We start from the raw sequence: 20,478 nt of genomic DNA, 5'->3' as shown, positions 1-20,478 counted from the left end.
AGGGAAATTTGACAAAGTAAGCGGAAAGCTGATCATATCTTCCATTCATTTTCTGTGCCGGAAGGTGTTTTATGGCAAACCGTAGCACTGTTTCGTCAATAATGTATGGGCCACTAAAGTAGGTCTCAGCTGCAATATAACACTCAATATATTATTGCAAATGAGATATCCCCTCTGTGGCTTCTCAGCCTTTACCTATTGTTTCTGAATTTCTGCTTCAAGGCCTTATATATGTTTTAAGCCAGAATTCTATCACTTTGTTTATCACATGGTTCCACTGTTTGGGGTTTATTAATCAAGGTACAAGTAATAATACAAATGCCAAAGACGTATTTATCTATTTTAATGTTGTATCTACTGTACGTATCTACATGGAGCATGGCAAGGAATGTAACACGCTGTATACCTTGTATAGCATTTCAGAAAGCATGCAATAGCAGCACTGTAAATACAAATAACATGTACTGTACTTTACCTCTTCATTGGTCAAGGTGTCCGGAGGCATTCTGCGTTTTGCTGGAGATAAAAGGATAGTATTTAGCAGAATGCAAAGGCTGGGACCATGTTTAATCAGATAATATAAGGCTAGATTCCCTAAAGTTTGATACAGTTAAGAAACAGGATTGAGGCAAAAATATTGAGGTGAATACTTTAGTGAATAGGTAGATAAATAAAATTAACGTTAAACATTCAACTTAAGGGTGTCCTGAGGAAGTCGAAATCCATTGGGACTGTTCTACTTTCGACTTTTTGAAGTCTCTTAGGATCACATAGTATTCGAGCGACTACAGCAGTGACATTGAAGGACGCGTCCAATCCTTCCCGTGTCCGTTGTGGAACGCCGAGAACCGTAGGAAGCCCTTTTGAGTATCAGACAAACACCCTTTGAACCATTATTGTTCCTTGATCCATCCATCTTGGAGTTGCTTCTTCCAGATGCCAGTGTGGTCGGGTGAAACAGTGAATGTTAACGGCTCCTACACTACACTGGCGACACACTTTATTCGAGCTCGGGTAGTCCCACGAATTCGGGTATACCCGGGTGTATTGAGGTTTGTGACTGTTTTCTGCCCGAGTGCATTGAGTTATTTTCCAGGCAGGGATTGAAGCATTTTATTCCCGCTGGCTGCAATACTGCACAGTATATATATATAAACTGCATTACAATTCATGAATTTATGCCATCTGGTAGACACGCGAAGCATTGCAGCCTATTAAATCCTAATCATTATCATTTAACAGATCAGCCGCCCATCAGCCAGGCATGAACCCAGGCTGGGAAGGCAAACGCAACGGGGCTTGTCAGAGGTTAGGAGCGGCGCATTCCAGGTATCTGCCAGGTACATACCGGGTATTTGCTCGAATAAAGTGTGTCGGTGCAGTACATGTGCTGCAACTTCTGCTACCTCCTACCTTAACCGAGTGTGGTAACACAACTGAAATATTTGTCTAAGGCAATTACCGCGTGATTTTTTTGTGAGTGTTTTAGATCTCCCTTTCTGATTTATTTTATATTTATTAAATAGGTTGATACTTATGGAGCATTCGCATCTCTTTCTGTTTGTGTAAAATACTGTATATCAAAGTGTTTCCTGCATTTGATGTATATTGTTAGGCAGAGAAGTTTGCTGCACCACAAACCTGGCAGCTTCATTTGACCCAAATACATGATAACAATGTGATGCATGGAGACTTGATAGAATGTGTGTACCAGGTAACTCCTCCTATTAACACTCCCCAAATCAAAAAGGACCTTGATATATTTAGGCAAAGACCCACAACATGAAAATAATGCAATTTAAGGTCATTTTCTCCGCACTGTATTTGCCTTGATATATTGCCCGCAACTGTGAGAATTATTTCTTTGATAAATCTGCTACTATTTTTTAGACCACTTTTTGCCTTAGGAGACTTCGGTACATGATCCCAATGGTTTCACATTATAATTTATCTTAATATATAAAATCGAATGGTTAGTGAGGTTAGTGCTATCTGCGGTGAATCTGATTGGTCCGTGACTCTCATTGGCCAAGAGGTACGCCCCACTGTGACATCACCTCCTTCACTCTCACACACTTGCAGTCACACCACACGCCCAGAACCACACACACACACACACACACACACACACACACACACACACACACACACACACACACACACACACACACACACACACACACACACACACACACACACACACACACACACACACACACACACACACACACACACACACCTCTGAGTCATGCTGTCACCCCTGTGTACCTCCGACTCATGTACACACACACACACACACACACTCCACACACACTCACACTGACCTGTTATCCCACATCTCAGTCATGGTGTCACCCCTGTGTACACACTGTCATCCCATAGCTGACACTCATGCTTACTCCCCTGTAGCTGACACTCATGCTTACTCCCCTGTAGCTGACACTCATGCTTACTCCCTTGTAGCTGACACTCATGCTTACTCCCCTGTAGCCAGAACTGTAGGCACAACGGACGAAGCGCACTCCATATAGCCGCGCACATTCAACCGCGACACTCCCTGTGCACATGGCCGGCCATATGGCCTCCTTCATATGCACATGCCCGGACTAACCGCCGGAACAACCGCACTCCCTATAGCCGCGCACATTCAACCGCCATTCTCCCTCCGCAGTCGCCGGCCGACAGTCCCTGTGCACATGGCCGCCCATATGGCCTCCGCACACACACGACGACACTCCCACGCACGATCAAGACTGCCTTACTAAAAACACATATATTCAAATATAAATATATATCAAAACAATGGCGTGCATCACTACGCACTTTACATTTTTATTACAACAATGCCTGCCCGTACCTTCACCTACGCACTCTTTATTTACTTTCTAAAATGGCCGCCACACGAACTTACAACATGTACCTTACATTGACATTATACAATGTCCCGCTTTGCCAATGTTACATTATTTCCCTTAATAACATTATTTTATTACTTAACTTTATTAAATCGCCGCAATACTATATTTAATTTACATTATTAAATGTCCGCATTCACAATATGTGTGTTTAACATTAACAAATGACCGGCAGCCTTCACCTACGCACTCTTAATTTAATTTAAAAAATGGCCGCCACACACACTTACAACATCTACATTTCATTTACATTATTTTATTCCAGCCCCCCCCCTCCACCCTCTTACCCGACCACCAAATCACACTTTCCCCCCGCTCCGCTCCTTCCCGCCCGCTCCTTCCCGCCCGCTACGCAATGGACGACTTCACGGCCACGCCACCGCTCCAGCACCACCACTTACTTGCCCAACACTGCTCCGCTACTTACTGGCCGCTACTTACCGCCCTTCGCCGCTCCGTTACTTAACGGCCGCATTCACTGCCGACAGCTCCAGCCCCCACACGGCTCTGAGGGGGGTGGGCTCTTGGCCCCCCGCCAAAGCACGCTCCCCATCCCCGAGATCGCTCCTCCGGCTCTCTCCACCTCTCCCTGCAGCCACAGGGAGGGGAGATGCGTGCGCCTCCGCCGCGAGCCCGCTCCCCGGCGCTCTCCCACTTCCCCCCAACCCCCAGAGCACGCTCTCTCAGGATCACCCCTTCACACACGCCGCTACCCCCCTTCACACACGCCGCTTACCCGCCTCACCATCCCCGACAACGGACACCGCCGAGGAGCACGAGGTGGAGGAGGAGAGCGTCAGGGAGGTGGTGCCGCGCACTACCGCCTCTATGCCACCGGGAGCCGGAGGAGGCCAGGGTGGGGAGAGACAGACTGGTAGCCCGAGGAGGAGCGCGCCAGGCTGCCAGGTGAGGAAACGCAGGGGGAGGGATCCCTGCCTTTCATGCAACCTCCCCCCCCCTGCCTTTCATGCAACCTCCCCCCCCCTGCCTTTCATGCAACCTCCCCCCCCTGCCTTTCATGCAACCTCCCCCCCCTGCCTTTCATGCAACCTCCCCCCCCTGCCTTTAATGCAACCTCCCCCCCCTGCCTTTCATGCAACCTCCCCCCTCCTGCCTTTCATGCAACCTCCCCCCCCCCTGCCTTTCATGCAACCTCCCCCCCTGCCTTTCATGCAACCTCCCCCCCTGCCTTTCATGCATCCTCCCCCCCCTGCCTTTCATGCAACCTCCCCCCCTGCCTTTCATGCAACCTCCCCCCCCCTGCCTTTCATGCAACCTCCCCCCCTGCCTTTCATGCAACCTCCCCCCCCTCCCTGCCTTTCATGCAACCTCCCCCCCCTCCCTGCCTTTCATGCAACCTCCCCCCCTCCCTTCCTTTCATGCAACCTCCCCCCCTCCCTGCCTTTCATGCAACCTCCCCCCCTCCCTGCCTTTCACGCAAGCCCCCCCTGCCTTTCACGCACCCCCCCTGCCTTTCACGCAACCCCCCCCTCCATGCCTTTCACGCAACCCCCCCATCCCTGCCCTTCACGCAACCCCCCTCCCCTCCCTGCCTTTCACGCAACCCCCCCCTCCCTGCCTTTCACGCAACCCCCCCCCTCCCTGCCTTTCACGCAACCCCCCTCCCCTCCCTGCCTTTCACGCAACCCCCCTCCCCTCCCTGCCTTTCACGCAACCCCCCCCTCCCTGCTTTTCACGCAACCCCCCCTCCCTGCCTTTCATGCAACCCCCCTCCCTGCCTTTCACGCAACCCCCCCCTCCCTGACTTTCACGTAACCCCCCTCCCTCCCTGACTTTCACGCAACCCCCCCCTCCCTGACTTTCACGCAACCCCCCCTCCCTGCCTTTCACGCAACCCCCCCTCCCTGCCTTTCATGCAACCCCCCCCCTCCCTGCCTTTCACGCAACACCCCCCCCTCCCAGCCTTTCATGCAACCCCCCCTCCCTGCCTTTCACGCCCCCCCTGCCTTTCACGCCCCCCCTGCCTTTGACGCCCCCCCCTGCCTTTGACGCCCCCCCCTGCCTTTGACGCCCCCCCTGCCTTTGACGCCCCCCCCCTGCCTTTGACGCCCCCCCTGCCTTTGACGCCCCCCCTGCCTTTGACGCCCCCCCCTGCCTTTGACGCCCCCCCCCTGCCTTTGACGCCCCCCCCCTGCCTTTGACGCCCCCCCCCTGCCTTTGACGCCCCCCCTGCCTTTGACGCCCCCCCTGCCTTTGACGCCCCCCCTGCCTTTGACGCCCCCCCCTGCCTTTGACGCCCCCCCCCTGCCTTTGACGCCCCCCCCTGCCTTTGACGCCCCCCCCCCTGACTTTGACGCCCCCCCCTGCCTTTGACGCCCCCCCGCCTTTGACGCACCCCCCCTGCCTTTGAGGCCCCCCCCTGCCTCCGGCCAACGCCGGGTATACACACACCTCTCCTCCTCCCCCCCATCACACTCACCTCCCTTCACCGGCATGACCCCCTTCCTCCCTCGCGCCATCCAATTGAGAAGATGGCGTCACCCGGAAGTAGAGGTAGGTGTCGCATGTGTTTCGCTCCCCCACCTCCCCCACTTCACCCCCCCCCACCTCACCCCCACCCCACTTCACCCACCTCACCCAGCACGCTCTCTAAGGCTCAACATCCCGAGGAGCATGAGGAGGGCGGCAGGGAGTTAATACCTCCTTTGTGCCACTGGGAGTCGGCGGAGGCCACGAGGGGGGAGACAACCAGTGGCAGCCCGAGTAGCGTGGCATGCTGGCAGGTGAGGAAATGCAGGGGGAGGAATCCATGCCTTTGACGCACCCACCTTGCCTTTGACGGCGCCCCCCCCCTTGCCTTTGATGCCCCCCCTCCCCCTGCCTTTGAGGCCCCCCAGCCTTTGACGCCCCCCCTGCCTCCGGCCAACGCCGGGTATACACACACGCACACACCTCTCTTCACACCCCCCCCCCATCACACTCACCTCCCTCCCCGGCGCTCATTCACCTCCCCTCCCCGGCGCTCACTCCCCCTGCCTTTCACTCCCCCCCTCCCTGCCTCCGCGTCCCCCTCCTGTCCACTGTCGTCGTCCCCCTCCTGTCCACTGTTGTCGTCCCCCTCCTGTCCACTGTCGTCGTCCCCCTCCTGTCCACTGTCGTCGTCCCCCTCCAGTCCACTGTCGTCGTCCCCCTCCAGTCCACTGTCGTCGTCCCCCTCCTGTCCACTGTCGTCGTCCCCCTCCTGTCCACTGTCGTCGTCCCCCTCCTGTCCACTGTCGTCGTCCCCCTCCTGTCCACTGTCGTCGTCCCCTCCTGTCCACTGTCGTCGTCCCCTCCTGTCCACTGTCCCGTCCCCTCCTGTCCACTGTCCCGTCCCCTCCTGTCCACTGTCCCCGTCCCCTCCTGTCCACTGTCCCCGTCCCGTCCACTCTCACCCCCCCTTCTGTCCACTCTCACCCCCCCTCCTGTCCACTTCCCCCCCCTCCTGGCCACTGTCACCCCCTCCTGTCCACTGTCACCCCCCCTGTCCACTATCCCCCCCCCTGTCCACTGTCGTCGTCCCCCTCCAGTCCACTGTCGTCGTCCCCCTCCTGTCCACTGTCGTCATCCCCCTCCTTTCCACTGTCGTCGTCCCCTCCTGTCCACTGTCGTCGTCCCCTCCTGTCCACTGTCCCGTCCCCTCCTGTCCACTGTCCCGTCCCCTCCTGTCCACTGTCCCCGTCCCCTCCTGTCCACTGTCCCCGTCCCCTCCTGTCCACTGTCGTCGTCCCCTCCTGTCCACTGTCGTTGTCCCCTCCTGTCCACTGTCCCGTCCCCTCCTGTCCACTGTCCCGTCCCCTCCTGTCCACTGTCCCCGTCCCCTCCTGTCCACTGTCCCCGTCCCCTCCTGTCCACTGTCCCCGTCCCGTCCACTCTCACCCCCCCTCCTGTCCACTCTCACCCCCCCTCCTGTCCACTTCCCCCCCCCCTCCTGGCCACTGTCACCCCCTCCTGTCCACTCTGTCACCCCCCCTGTCCACTATCCCCCCCCCTGTCCACTGTCCCCCCCCTCCTGTCCACTGTCCCCCCCCTCCTGTCCACTGTCCCCCCCTCCTGTCCACTGTCCCCCCCTCCTGTCCACTGTCCCCCGCCCCCCCACACATGTCCACTGCCCCCCCTCCTGTCCACTGTCACCCTCTCCTGTCCACTGTCCCCGTCCCCTCCTGTCCACTGTCCCCGTCCCTCCCCTCCTCCTGTCCACTGTCCCTCCCCCCACCCCATCTCCTGTCCATTGTCCCTCCCCCCACCTTTTCCTAGCGGGAAATTTCACTCACGGGCAACGCCGGGTCTCTCAGCTAGTATATAATAAATATTCTTTAGGCTTGACTTGTTAGAGCATGACTTAGCACGAGATGCTGTTTGATTATAACAGTTGCTGTGCGTTATGAAGAACACGATATGAGAGATTCATTCACAGAGTAAAATTTACCTTTGAGTCTTCGTAGGCAAATCCCTACAAGAGAGCAAACCATAATAAGTATGCAGAGAACCCCCAGGGATACCAGCAGATAGACGACCCATTTAATGCTCTCGAATACAGATTGAATGTTCTTATATCTGTGCCGAGTACTGTCTGAAATACAAGGAAGAATGACAGCATAGTGACCATGTAACATAAGCCAGGATCAGACAATAACAAAGCAAACATGGCATGTGTTTGAAAGAGAAAGGATTTACTAGGACCACACTCCCCAAACACCAATTACTGTGCTTACATCTGTTACTGTCAATAGAAGTTACTGGCAAATAAAGGTTACCCCCATTTGAAAGGAAGCCCAATGTAAATGTTAGATTCCCTAAGACTAGAACCAAAACCGGTACCATATTCATGATTGTGTTCATGCATTGGACATGTCAAACACTTATTCCATCACAATACAGATTTTCTATAGCAGGGCTGGCCAACTGCAGTCTGCAAGAGCTACCAACAGGTCAGATATCCCTGCTGCAGCATAGGTGGCTCAATCAGTGGCTCAGTGAAAGACTGCGCCACCTGTGCTGAAGCAGGGATAACTTGAAAACCTCACCTGTTGGTAGCTCTTGAGGACTGGAGTTGGTCAGCCCTGTTCTATAGTATTAACTGGTAAGGATTGGCCAATATATCCCAATATATGCTGCCAACGTGGCCAGTTTTATGGTCATATCTGGACGCTGATGAGGAAATCTCTGGCACCGCATGAGATCAGTCTGACCGCTTATTATTACACTTTCTGCAGAAACTTTCTGTTTCTCCATTTTTCATATCTACATCTTTTATTTTCGCATCCTGATGCCTTTCATCACCAATCTTATTTCCTGCGCTGTCTTCTAGTTCCTGTTTGAATGGCTTTATTTCCACATACTTATTAGTTTGAAGGTCACAATTATCCTCATTATCTCTCTTCCTTTCTTTATTCTTTAGACTGCAATAGTGCTGATCGGGGCACTTTCACTTGGAAAACTCCCGCTGACAAAGAGATTTTCAGAGCGATTGCGCCCCGAATTGTCGCTATCACAATTTTGTGAGTAACTGCCTTTCTCTTGCTGAAATTTGTCACGTTACCAGCGTGGGGTAGGTGAAAAAGACTTGCTAGATTTCCCATACAGTATATGTTTATACTGTGCTGTATCTCAGACCTTAATGAATAGCATATACAGTAAATACTTTGGGGGTCTATTGACTAAAGTCTCTCGGCTGCGAAACTTAGGGCAAAACAAGAACAAAAAAACAACACTGTATTTATCAATGAGGAATCCCACTGAAACAAAAAAAAATAATTCCTTCATAAATCTGGTGTTTTTGACCCAGTTTTGTGTAATTTAGTAAATAACTGCTATAATTTGGCGATATTACTGTATACAGCATGTGCACAACGCACAGATTGTTACAGTACCAGACAAAATCATTACATAGATTGCAGCTTGGACATGTGACCATGGTTTAATGAATAGTACAGGAGTGGCCAACTCCAGTCCTCACGGGCCACCAGCAGGTCAGGTTTTAAGGATATCCCTGCTTCAGCACAGGTGGCTCAATCAGTGGCTCGGTCATTGTGATCTATTCTAGAAGGTTTGATAACCAACTCATCGAGGATTTTGAGCTGTTCGTGCAACATTTTGCTAGGTAGTTATTCGGTTCCGGCGTTGATTTCAGGTCCAGGGACCCCATGTTTCCTGAGATACAGGCCCCGTTATGGGGTGCCGGTATCCCCATGCAAGTCCTGCGCCACGTGTCCGGGACATTTAAACGTTAAAAATTGTAATACTAGTGTGTGTGAGCAGGGGGTCTTCAGAGCAGAACTGCGTTGGTTTCAGGTCCAGGGACCCCCTTCTCACACACACTAGTATTACAATTTTAATAAAAACACTGCGATCGCTTGCAAGAGATGAGCAGGGAGAGGCGGCTCTCCCTGTGTAGCTCCCATTGCAAGAAACTCGCAGGGGGGAGAGCGTAGAAAAGATCTCAGATGACTGTTCTGCCTCGCCGGACGGTTTTGGCATTTTCCCGCCGCACGGTTTGAGATGGGTTCAGATTCTTTCTAAATACCGTAATAACTCCAATGATAAACTGTTCGGCGAGAACATGCCAAACCATGCGATGTAGCAGCAAACTAATCAAACTTACTAGAATTGGCCCCATTGACTCAGGTTCTTGAGGACTGGAGTTGCCCAGCCGGGGAATCGGGTGTGATGTGTTTCCCTGCGATAATGACCGTTTGTGCATAAAAACGCCAATCTCACACTTTAAACAGTAAAATGCTGGAACCTCCAGCACAAAGGGGTTTTAAATCTTTATGTTAAGCCAAGTTAAGTTGCAAGCAAAGTATAAGGTGTGTTTCATTTGAAGACTGTGAGAAGATGTAGGGCCATTTACTCCGGCACTGAAGGAGACCTTAGACCCCACTGACTTAGATGGGATGCAAGTTCTCTTCGGCAGAAGGGGGCCTCATGGCAGAACACTGCTTAGGAATTATGGCCCCTACTCCTTTTGTGTTCTTCCTACTGCTTCTTTTGCTTGAGGAATTAAATACATATTTCACATTGACCAATTCTCCCCATTTGTCACTTTCCCCTGTTAAAAGTTGACTTGATCCCATGAGGTTCATTTGAACATGAGGAGATCAACCTCTTTCCTTCCCAAGTTCCTTTAAAGAAACCATCAGTATTTATGTAAGGGTAAAAGTGACCGATAGACAGCACTCTGATAGTGTTAAATTTATGCAATTGCAGGGTGCACGGAACAAAAGGGGACCCTTATTCCCCTGTATAGTACTAACAAATCTACGTAAGTACAGCACTCACTGTCTAATAGCTAAATGATGAAAACAGTTGTAATGCAGAATAAACATTTAATAAGAAAACGAACTAGAAATAAATCAAATGTGTTTGCAGAAACCAGTATCACAAATGGGCATGTCACAAAGTGAGGGGTGGGGGGGGGTCGGGGGGAAAGGAAAAGGGGAAAAAAATATGAAACACAAGGAAACTACACAAAAAACGGAGAACGGAAAGTATGCTAGGGGGCGACGTTTCGAGGGACTACCTCTTCATCTGGCCCATTCCCCCTGGTCCAAAAGGACCCAGAGGTACTTCCCTAAGCCTCCCTTCCCCTATAACTGGTCAAATCAGACACCCCTGAAAATAGATAGCAAACATACAGTGTAGGCTAAATACAGCTAAACAGCTAATAGCAGGGCAGCAAGAATCCATTCAAGTCAATGCCAGTAGTTCAAGTACCAAAAGAAACTGTGGGCAATGGTACAGTGAAGGCTGAACACAGCTTGCAAGAAAGCAGCTTGCAAAGAGGCACCAGGAGTCCACAACAGTCAATGAAAGGTTAATGGGAAAAGCAAATGAAGGTCAGCACTCCACACGAGCAGAAGGAGCAGAGCCACAGACGGTTTGATTACTGTCTTTGTTTTCCCATTAACCCTTCATTGACTGTTGTGGACTCCTGGTGCCTATTTGCAAGCTGCTTTCTTGCAAGCTGTGTTCAGCCTTTACTGTACCATTGCCCACACTTTCTTGTCGTACTTGAACTACTGGCATTGACTTGAGTGGATTCTTGCTGCCCTGCTATTAGCTGTTTAGCTGTATTTAGCCTACGCTGTATGTTTGCTATCTATTTTCAGGGGTGTCTGATTTGACCAGTTATAGGGGAAGGGAGGCTTAGGGAAGTACCTCTGGGTCCTTTTGGACCAGGGGGAATGGGCCAGATGAAGAGGTAGTCCCTCGAAAAGTCGCCCCTCTAGCATACTTTCCGTTTTCCGTTTTTTGTGTAGTTTCCTTGTGTTTCATGTTTATTCCCCTTTTCTTTCCCCCCCCCCCCCCACCCCTCACTTTGTGACAAGCCCATTTATGGTACTGGTTTCTGCAAACACATTTGATTTATTTCTGGTTCGTTTTCTTATTAAATGTTTATTCTGCATTACAACTGTTTTCATCATTTAGCTATTAGACAGTGAGTGCTGGTACTTACGTAGATTTATCAGTATTTATGTGTTGCAGAGAAACCCCCCACACACAAACATGGAAGTTACCAACTAAGCAATGCCATTTACTTTTAGAAAAACTGATAAAACTTACTGGGTGATGGCGTAGTTATGGTTGTATTTTCATCCATGTCTGAAACGTATTCAATACGTTCTTCAATTAAAAAGAAAAAGCACAAAATAATGCATAAGTCAAAGTGGATGGCAAGACTGATATATTTATTAAAATATCCGAGAGTGATGGGCAAAATGTTTGGCAAAGTTCGAATACACTGCGAAAATGGCGTTTCTTTGTAAGTATGGATTTTTGGAGACTTTGTTCGAGTTTATAAAAGTCACCTCTATTTTTTTATTTGTTTTTACGATTATGCAAAAATGTGACTAAGCAAAGGTGAAAATGCGCAATAATATGGCAAAGTGAAAGCAAAAATGTGCTTTTAAAGAAGAAAAGAAAACCTCATAGCAAAAAAAACTGGGAAATAAAGCCTTTCACGGGTTTGGGAAAAAATAGAAAAGATTGTCCGAAAGTTCGCAGGCTGAACTTTGACACAATCACCCATCACTAATATCGGGTATACATTGAACTAATTGATTTTAAATCAAAATATGGTATTATAGAGATTTTCAGATATCAATGTACTTATACTGTATGTTCATGAAGAGATACTGTAGAAAAAATCCCTATGAACAACTCTTGTTTCTACAGTCTGTGAATATCCTACCTGCCCAGGTTAGCAGTGTGATAATGATCAGACTATTATGTCATTTCTCTCTCCATTAGAGAGGTTAAGAAAGTGTTTGCAGGTAGTGTTAGGACCTGTATAAAGGGGACACCCTGGTGTGGTTACAGGCATAAAAATACATTGGCCAAAGAATTTGACTACATGACCCTCACTTATGAGAAGAAAAACAGATACGTATTTAACTATATAATTAGTCATATTGGATATAGCACTCGGGCCTTTGGTCTTTTGTTAATAATGATAATGTCCTGCTTTCGTATTCCCATTTGCAGGTCTCCTGGAAGGTTTGCTACAATAAACTGTTTGAAAACAACTAACTTGGGTCATTATCATCACCCATAAAGTGGTTAGCACAATGGAACATGTCATGTTGATCTTGGTATTAATAATTTACAATCCGTACGACCCTAATGTACGTGCTTAGTGAGTGGTCCCCCAAAGCAGTCTTATTGGAATTACCCTGTGTTTTAAGTCATAAACGGAAAGGATCAAATATTATAGTGTGGTTCATTTTGGGAAGTAGTTGAGTTATAGTTACTGTTCTCGTATTGAAAAAGGCTAATTGTATTCTCTTTAAAAAGAGGCTTTTGTGTTGGCAAAATGCCATATAATTTAAAATACACTTGAAGATATTATGGTAATGGTATAATGGTAATTACATAAAAGGTCAATAAATGTACCAAGACTGCAGCTTTAAAATAGCTTTTGGTTCTTACCCATTCCTACAGATATTAAAGGTGCCTCAAGCTTTCTAGAGTGGAGAGTTTCCGTTTCATTTCTTTTTGTTATCTAACCCCATCCCTATTGCAATGCATACACAATGCAAGCCTATTGTATTGTATTGTATGTCTTTATTTATATAGCGCCATTAATGTACATACAGTAGCGCTTCACAGTAGTAATACACATGGTAATCAAATAATTAACAGATAATATAAATAACAGATCATGGGAATAAGTGCTTTAACATAAAAGTAACATTAATGAAGAGGAGTCACTGCCCCAAGGAGCTTACAGTCTAATTAGGGTTATAACTAAAGATGTAAGAAAATTTAACTGCAATTTGATAAAGAAGACTTTTGAAGATAAAAAAGCCTGAAGACAAACCAAATCACTGCATTCAAACAGGATCATGAATGAACAATTAAAGACTGCGCTTGTCATAGAGCGAAAGACTTCTGCAAGATCACAGGTAACACAGGATATAATGAAGCCAAAGAGGAAAAACTCCCCAACGTTGAACCATGTGTCTTTCCAGAAGAAGTGCAAAAGGCCAATACAATCCATAAAAACTGGGAATGTCCCCAGGGAAGATGAAATTGCAACTGCAATCTTGGAAGAAGCAGAGAAAATCCTTGCAAAACTACTTACATGCTGCTTCAAGAAAGGGAAATCACACAAAAGTGTGTGCTCACACTGTGTGATTCTGTGTGCTCATGTGTATGCTTTTCCCAGAATCCCTAGCTGCGGTGGAAGCACTGTATGCTAGGAGATAATGGAGAAAGGTAGGGGTGCAGAACTATCTGAGGCATGTGAATGCGTTCACAAGTGGTATTATCATTTGCTGTAGAATAGTGGAGAAATGACATTGTTAGTCTCATTTAGAAGCAAAGAGACAAAGAAAACCTCAAGAACTAAAGACCAATCAGTTTACTTCCAATCACTTACAAGCTGTTTATAAAGATACTCACTAACAGGTGGCAACATTCCCTGGATTTTGCCCAACCTAAAGGACAAGTGGGATTTCGCAGTGAATACAACACAATGAACTACATCCAAGTTGTACAAGAACAGATTTCCCAAAGTAATGAATATGATCTACCACTCACTTTAGAATTCATTGATGATGAAAAAGCATTTTATTCTGTCTACACCTCAGCCATTTTAAATGCATTAAGAGAACAAAGTGCTGATGAAGCGTACATTGATACTGTAAGGAAAATGGATGAAAATGCTACCATTAGATCAGAAAAGGTGTGCGACAAGGAGATACAATGTCACGGGAGAAAAAAGGAAGCAAAACCAAGGATGAATTTTCGAGTCACCTGTGATTTGCAGGCAAGATTGCTATTTTTGAAATAATTTTAGATGTCCTCCAACAAATCAGAGAAATTGCGAAAGCAAGTACAGTAATAAGGTGGGACTCCATATGAATCTCAACGAGACCAAAGCAATGTTCAACAAATGTGTAAACTCTACTCAGGTCAAAATAAATGAAAACAACTAGAAGTGGGAAACTATGTCTACCGTAGCCATTAAGTAACACAGGACGGGAACTTTCTGGCTTAAATGAATGAGAGCATAAAGATGGGATGGAGCGCATTTGGAAGAAACAAGTCAATCTTTGCAAGGAACCTCCCATGGTGCCTCAGGAGGAAAGTAATTGACCAGCATATTCTGCCTGTGCTCATGTAAGGATGTGAAACTTTTCTGAATGCATAGACAATTCAGAAGCTCCAGATACAGTAATTTAACGAATATAGAGATGCATGCTGGGTATTACCCAAACAGACCGGAAAAACAATGAATGGATTCGGAAACAATCAAACCTCTGTGACCAGTGGCGGATTTCCCATTAGGCCCGGGCCCAGGGCGGCAAAACTTTGGGGCGGGACCATACACATTTGCAGTGCTCACAGGCCTACTGGGCCTAATGGGAAAGCTCTTAGAGGTGGCGGACGCTTCCTTGCTGTCACCCTCCTTCTCCTTTCGAATCGCAGCATCAAATGACACCGCGGACGTCACACAGCGTCTCGTTGCCATGGCGTCGCGGCGCCAAATTACATCATGACATTGCATTACCATGGCAATGCAACGCAAGGCGATGTCTCGTTGGCGTCATTTGATGCTGCGATTCAGAAGGAGGGCGGCAGCAAGGGGGAAGGCGCCAAAGATAAGTGCCACGGGGCGGCGGATTTTCAAATCGGCCGCTGTCTGTGACATCATCACAAGGGTGAGGAAACTAAAATGGCAGATGGCTGGAATACCACAAGAAGAAATAACCATCGTTGAACAACGATTGTAGTTAACTGGATTAGAAGGGACTTCAAAAGTAAAATGGGAGGATGACTTTCTAAAAAGGTGTTGGAGAGACATGGAGAAGAGAGATTAAACCGCAGTATTTATCTGAAAGATCAGTGAGGATGTCTTCATCCCGCAGTGGGGAGACAAGGGCTAAAGATGATGATAATAAAATTAACATTATATTTGAACTTTCTGTATACTAAATTAACATAAGCAAATAGTGTTTTGGGGGTCTTTGTGCTAGAAGAGGTAATTTCAAGATTATCCTTCATTAAATATCCCTTAATAAATTGTGTCCCTATTATTATAGCATAGTTTTATTTCATTTTATTGCGTTTATCCCAGCTATTGTACTTTTGTTTATTACTATTTCTACAGACACATGATGCAAAGAGGTATATTTTATCATTATTACAGTATATTGTGTTTGCAACAACTTAAAGCAGCTTGTGCATATTTTGCAAATAATCCACACCCCAAAAACCAAAACATATTTCTCTTATGCAAAAGTACAAACATTTTTTTTTGTCAATAACCAAAACACTGAGGCTACTGTCCATCTAGTAGTAACATCAGCTGATAACATCGCAACAGTAATTTCAATTCTTAACATTGTGTTGTTGAGAAGAAATAGCTTCTGCAATTTCTTTACAAGGTCTCGCAATGACTGAGTTTGGAAAACCTTCTCTACAAGGTTTCCTTTCATCAAGCTTTGCAACAGACTCCCAGGAAATGTTAAAACACCATCTTAACACCACAGAACACTTCCTTGGGGTTGGCTGTTCTCAGAATTACATACTGTAGAACAGCGTGATTCTCTCTCTCTTGATTTTAGAAATAAAGCAGCTTCATTTTTTATGATAAAAATACTATTCTGAGATTTAGTTGAATAGCAAACAATGCTGTTCTTCAAGAGAGGTGTAGATCCGATGCTCAGACGAGCATATCTCCTATTAAGAAGAAATAATGAAAAAGAGGACCTCATATAATGTTCCTATTAATATATATATATATATATATATATATATATATATATATATGAGAGAGAGGAGAGAGCGCACGCCCCATAGTGTAAAAACGTAAATTTATTGAGGGGAAGGGGGGGTAAAAAATGCACTCACAAGGGTACAAATTTTAAAAGCATATTGTGATATAATCACCACCATCCGGTAACTGCAACAGGTGCTGGAATAGACCCTGGGTCCCGAGATGTTGTTGAACCACGCTGTTTGCAAAATGTCCTGGGCTTAGTGATGGAACTCTACGCGTTTCACTGGGCATGTAGCTTCGTCAGGTCCAGTGAAACGCGTAGAGTCGCCTCCATGATGTCATCAGAGGACTCCAGAGATCTCCAGACCGCTCCCCTTTAGCATTGTGCCGGGCTGTTTCGTGAATGTGAGAGCTCGCGCCAAAGACCCTCCTACCATCAGGACACTGACCTGCAGCCCCACAGACGATTGATTCGGATAGTGTGGAGCTGAGACAGAGAGGTCGGTGACGGAGGAAGCGGGGAGTAACCGAATCTGATGACATCAGCATTTTATGTGTCTGTATTCTTATGACATTGTGTAAGTTTTCATTTTATTGTTTCTATAAATTTAATTTTTATTGGATTACGCTATGGATTACGCTTCTATACCCTGACTGGTGAAATTCCGTGAGTGACATCCTGTATCATCATACTCGATTGAGGTTTTCACATCACATACCAGAGTCAAGCCTACTGCCACTGATCTCCGAAACGCCCGTAATTGATTGACACCACGTGAGTCTCCAATTGACCTAGTGTGGAACACATCTCACCATTTAAAACTTTATTTGCACTATGTTATATTTTTCTTCTATTTCATATTGAACCTGCGCTCCCCTGCACTCTGAGAAATTACATCAAAAGGACACGTTATACTTGTATTAGCTACTGTATAAGAGAAGGAAATATAAACTGTTTCAATTGTAGCCATTACCACATTACCTCTAACCTTTGGTGTTGTGGCTTATTACAAAGATATGCATTGTAAGTCTCTACAACACTCAAGATGTGACCACTGCAATCTGAGTTTATGTATGTGGAGGTGAGTTTCAGTGGAAGCCCTGGGTTGGATCAGCACCTGGATTTGTAAGCATTAGATCTATCAGTCTATTTCAGTAGCAGTTTATTTCCTTTCCTTTTCAGTTCTTAGTACTTACACCTGCCAATAATGTCCATAAAACTTGTTTCTTAATCCATATTTTTCTTAAATTGAAACCTACCGTAGGATTGAATAGGACAGTATGTGAGTCAGGTGAAAACACCGGAAAGTAATGGCTATATACTAAATATAATAATTTTCCGGTGGCTTTCTGGGACAATACCTTTAAAGACACCTGCATTATGTTTTGGTTTGGACCACAGGGGTTTTCCTTTAGATTAGTGTGGGTTATATACTGTAAGTGCAGGACCCATTTATATGTAGGCATAGTTTATACCATTGTCTGATAATTGAGTAGATATGAGAGGGGTGCACAAGATTGCATGTAAACTACAAAAATATGAAGAGCATTGAAATAAGGAGGAATAGTAATAAGGCGCTGAGCTTAATACTTCTAACACAGCTTGCAATCAAACCCCAGTTTGAAGGGTGGTACAGGAAAGGGACTTTATGGCTTCACAAAGCAGAACACGACCATGACATATCCCAGGCTCATGCTCTGAATGTGACCACTAAACTTCACACTCATTGGGCTTCACTTCCTGATATATGGGGAAGGTTAACCATTCTGAGGGTCACTTTCACTACAGAGATCCCAATGACAGGAGCTTGACCGCTCGATCGTGTGATAGAAGGACATGGGGACATGTGAACTCAAATAGTCGCAGCTTTTCTGGTAGTGATCTCTACCAACATTGAGAAATAATTCCATAAAGTAAACGAGACTGGTCTTTACTACAGTAAGTGGAGACTGCATGTATACGGAATTATACTGCACTCTGAGTGAAACAGCACCCCATGAATGCCTGTCCACCGATGAGTGAGACTCCCTAATATTGTATGCACTATGCATGGGTAAGTGTATAAAATAATAGGTTTTATTATTTAGGTATTTATTACTGTTTTTAAGTATGTACCAGTATTTGTATTACTTGGAGAGCAGCAGAGTGACTAACAGAAAGTGGTGCACAGCTGGGTATTCGGTCTGTGGGAGGTAGGAGAGTTTGGCTGTCACCTCATTTTGCCTTTTCATAGCACCGTTTGTATGAATGGATGTCATATTGCTTATTATTCTTAATTTGAAATGATGGAACATGTTCCCCTCTCTTCCATGTCTGGTGGGGAACCATCTATCTAAATGAAGTGCAGCGGTATGTGCTTCTGAAACCTTTAGCCATGGTTGACAAGATTAAGGGAAAGATTAACCATGCTGTAAAGAAGGTCTACTAGGATTAGCAGTCCTATTGTCTATGCTCCAAGAGTTCAAGGGAAGGCCAAAATACCCAAAAATTGGACTCCCATATAGGCCAAAGAAGCGTAGGTAGCCGTTTTGGTTCTTTCTTCCATGTGGTAAAACAATCAAAGAGGGAGAAGGAGTACAGTACAGTAGGTAGTGTGATACCTTTTATTGAACCAACAAATATTTCAGGTTACAAGCTTTCAAACATTTTGTCGTTCCAAAAAAAAGTATCACACTACAGTACCTACTCCTCCCTCCTTTGTTGTTTTTACCAGACTGCCATGCAGTGAGTGATACATCCCACCAATAAGGGAAAGTGCCCCCGGTGAATATTTCCTCCCACTAGTGAGTCAGACTGCATGATATAAGTCTGTGGGTGTAAATGTGTACATACATGTAATAATGAATGTACTGTATTAGTTAAGGTGCAGATATGGCTATGAGAGTACAGGAAGTAAGTGGGGTGCAGCAGGGTGCCCAGCTCACGTGTTTTGGGACGGCAGAGTGTTCTGCATGGAGGACTGGCCATGCTGCCCGGTATCGCTCCATTCACCAGAATTTGCCTTATTGTAGATAATAAATGGGTTAATCACAATGCTATACAGTATGTTCCCTTCAAATATTGACACATTTAATGAATGCTCCTTCCCCTAATTTCATGTTTTATCATTCCTGATTTTGGAAACATCTATAACTTACCAGATATACTGACATTTATTGCATGTGCCACACTTTGAGTGGCCAGATCAGCAGCTGAACAGCGGTAAAATCCAGTGTCATTTACTTGTACAGACACAAACGTTAGAAGGTGAACAACATTATTTTGCTGGAGTTCAGTCCATTCAGAGGAGGTTTTCAGTCCTTCTTTTAGAGGTTCATATTGTTCTCCAGCTAACTTGTCCCAAGTGACATTGGGTAATTTCTCAGAGCAGAATCTGATTGGACACCTCAAGGTGAGAGAATCTCCTACAGACGCATTAGAATGTGAATTCCTTGGAATGTGTATTGTAATTGAACAAGATTCATTCCCTGTAGAAAGAGGGAAAAAAACATTTAAACCAATGTGCACGTGTAGTTTAAACATGTTATCAGTTATCAATGCTATAAGATAGTCAATTGATTTGGGAATGTTGTTTTGACAGAGGGTAGTGCTGGCATCCACTTATTTGTTTATTTATGAAAATGTGTTACCAGGAAGTAATACAGCGAGAGATACTTCTCGTCTCCAAGTATGTCCTGGGCACAGAGTTATGATGACAGATACACGGTTACAAATACACGGTTACATTAAGTGAGCAGGGTTATACATTATATAGAAAGACATTGCATGCACAGTTAATGATAATATATGTTATAGGCGTATGTAACAGTTACAGTACTTAGATTGTAAGCTCTCCGGCGCAGCGACACCTTCTCCTAATATTACTTTCATGTCTCGTGCTTATTCCTATTACATGTTACATTATATTTTTATGTTACGTGTATTACTGCTGGGAAGCGCTATGTACATGGATGGAGCTAAATAAAGATATACATGCCACATTGTAACAGAAAGAGAAACATTCTTCTGTTTTTTTTTTTGTTTTTTTTTATATCCTTAAAACCAGGACGGCAGATACAGAGAACTTAAAAGAAATGCCTCTAACATTTAGATTCCTGACATCGCACTCATTTGCTTTAATTAATCAAATTTACCAGTCATTCATTTCTTACAGCACATGTTCAGCATTCCATTTAAGGAGATCAGTCTTGTAAAAAAATATATGAATTCAATAATAATAATAAAAAAAAAATATATATATATATATAGCAAATGGAAATATTACTGTATGCTCATTTGCATGTCTTAGACAGGTCTGCAACCCCGCCTTCACCATTATCACCCAGCACACAGCA

At 45.8% G+C, this 20,478-nt stretch overlaps 2 protein-coding genes across 6 annotated transcripts in view; one reads left to right on the top strand and one right to left on the bottom strand.

Annotated features, from left to right (window-relative positions):
- The window catches only part of PDZK1 (PDZ domain containing 1), a 125,328-nt gene that overhangs the window by 32,904 nt on the left and 71,946 nt on the right, over positions 1–20,478 (top strand). The gene's annotated exons all lie outside the window — the stretch shown is intronic.
- Positions 1–20,478, bottom strand: part of BTLA (B and T lymphocyte associated) — a 41,592-nt gene that overhangs the window by 4,865 nt on the left and 16,249 nt on the right. For all 4 annotated transcript variants that reach the window (XM_075593566.1, XM_075593567.1, XM_075593568.1 and 1 more), the window contains 4 exons: positions 19,282–19,611; positions 11,481–11,540; positions 7,345–7,488; positions 476–516 (listed from right to left, as the gene is read on the bottom strand). In XM_075593566.1, coding sequence (XP_075449681.1) covers positions 476–516; positions 7,345–7,488; positions 11,481–11,540; positions 19,282–19,611 — 575 coding nt within the window. The remainder of the gene's footprint in view (positions 1–475; positions 517–7,344; positions 7,489–11,480; positions 11,541–19,281; positions 19,612–20,478) is intronic.

The sequence above is a fragment of the Ascaphus truei genome, chromosome 3 (genome assembly GCF_040206685.1).
Source record: "Ascaphus truei isolate aAscTru1 chromosome 3, aAscTru1.hap1, whole genome shotgun sequence".
Taxonomy (NCBI): domain Eukaryota; kingdom Metazoa; phylum Chordata; class Amphibia; order Anura; family Ascaphidae; genus Ascaphus; species Ascaphus truei.
The sequence above is the reverse complement of the archived record's forward strand: the minus strand, read 5'-3'. Positions and strand labels throughout refer to the sequence as shown.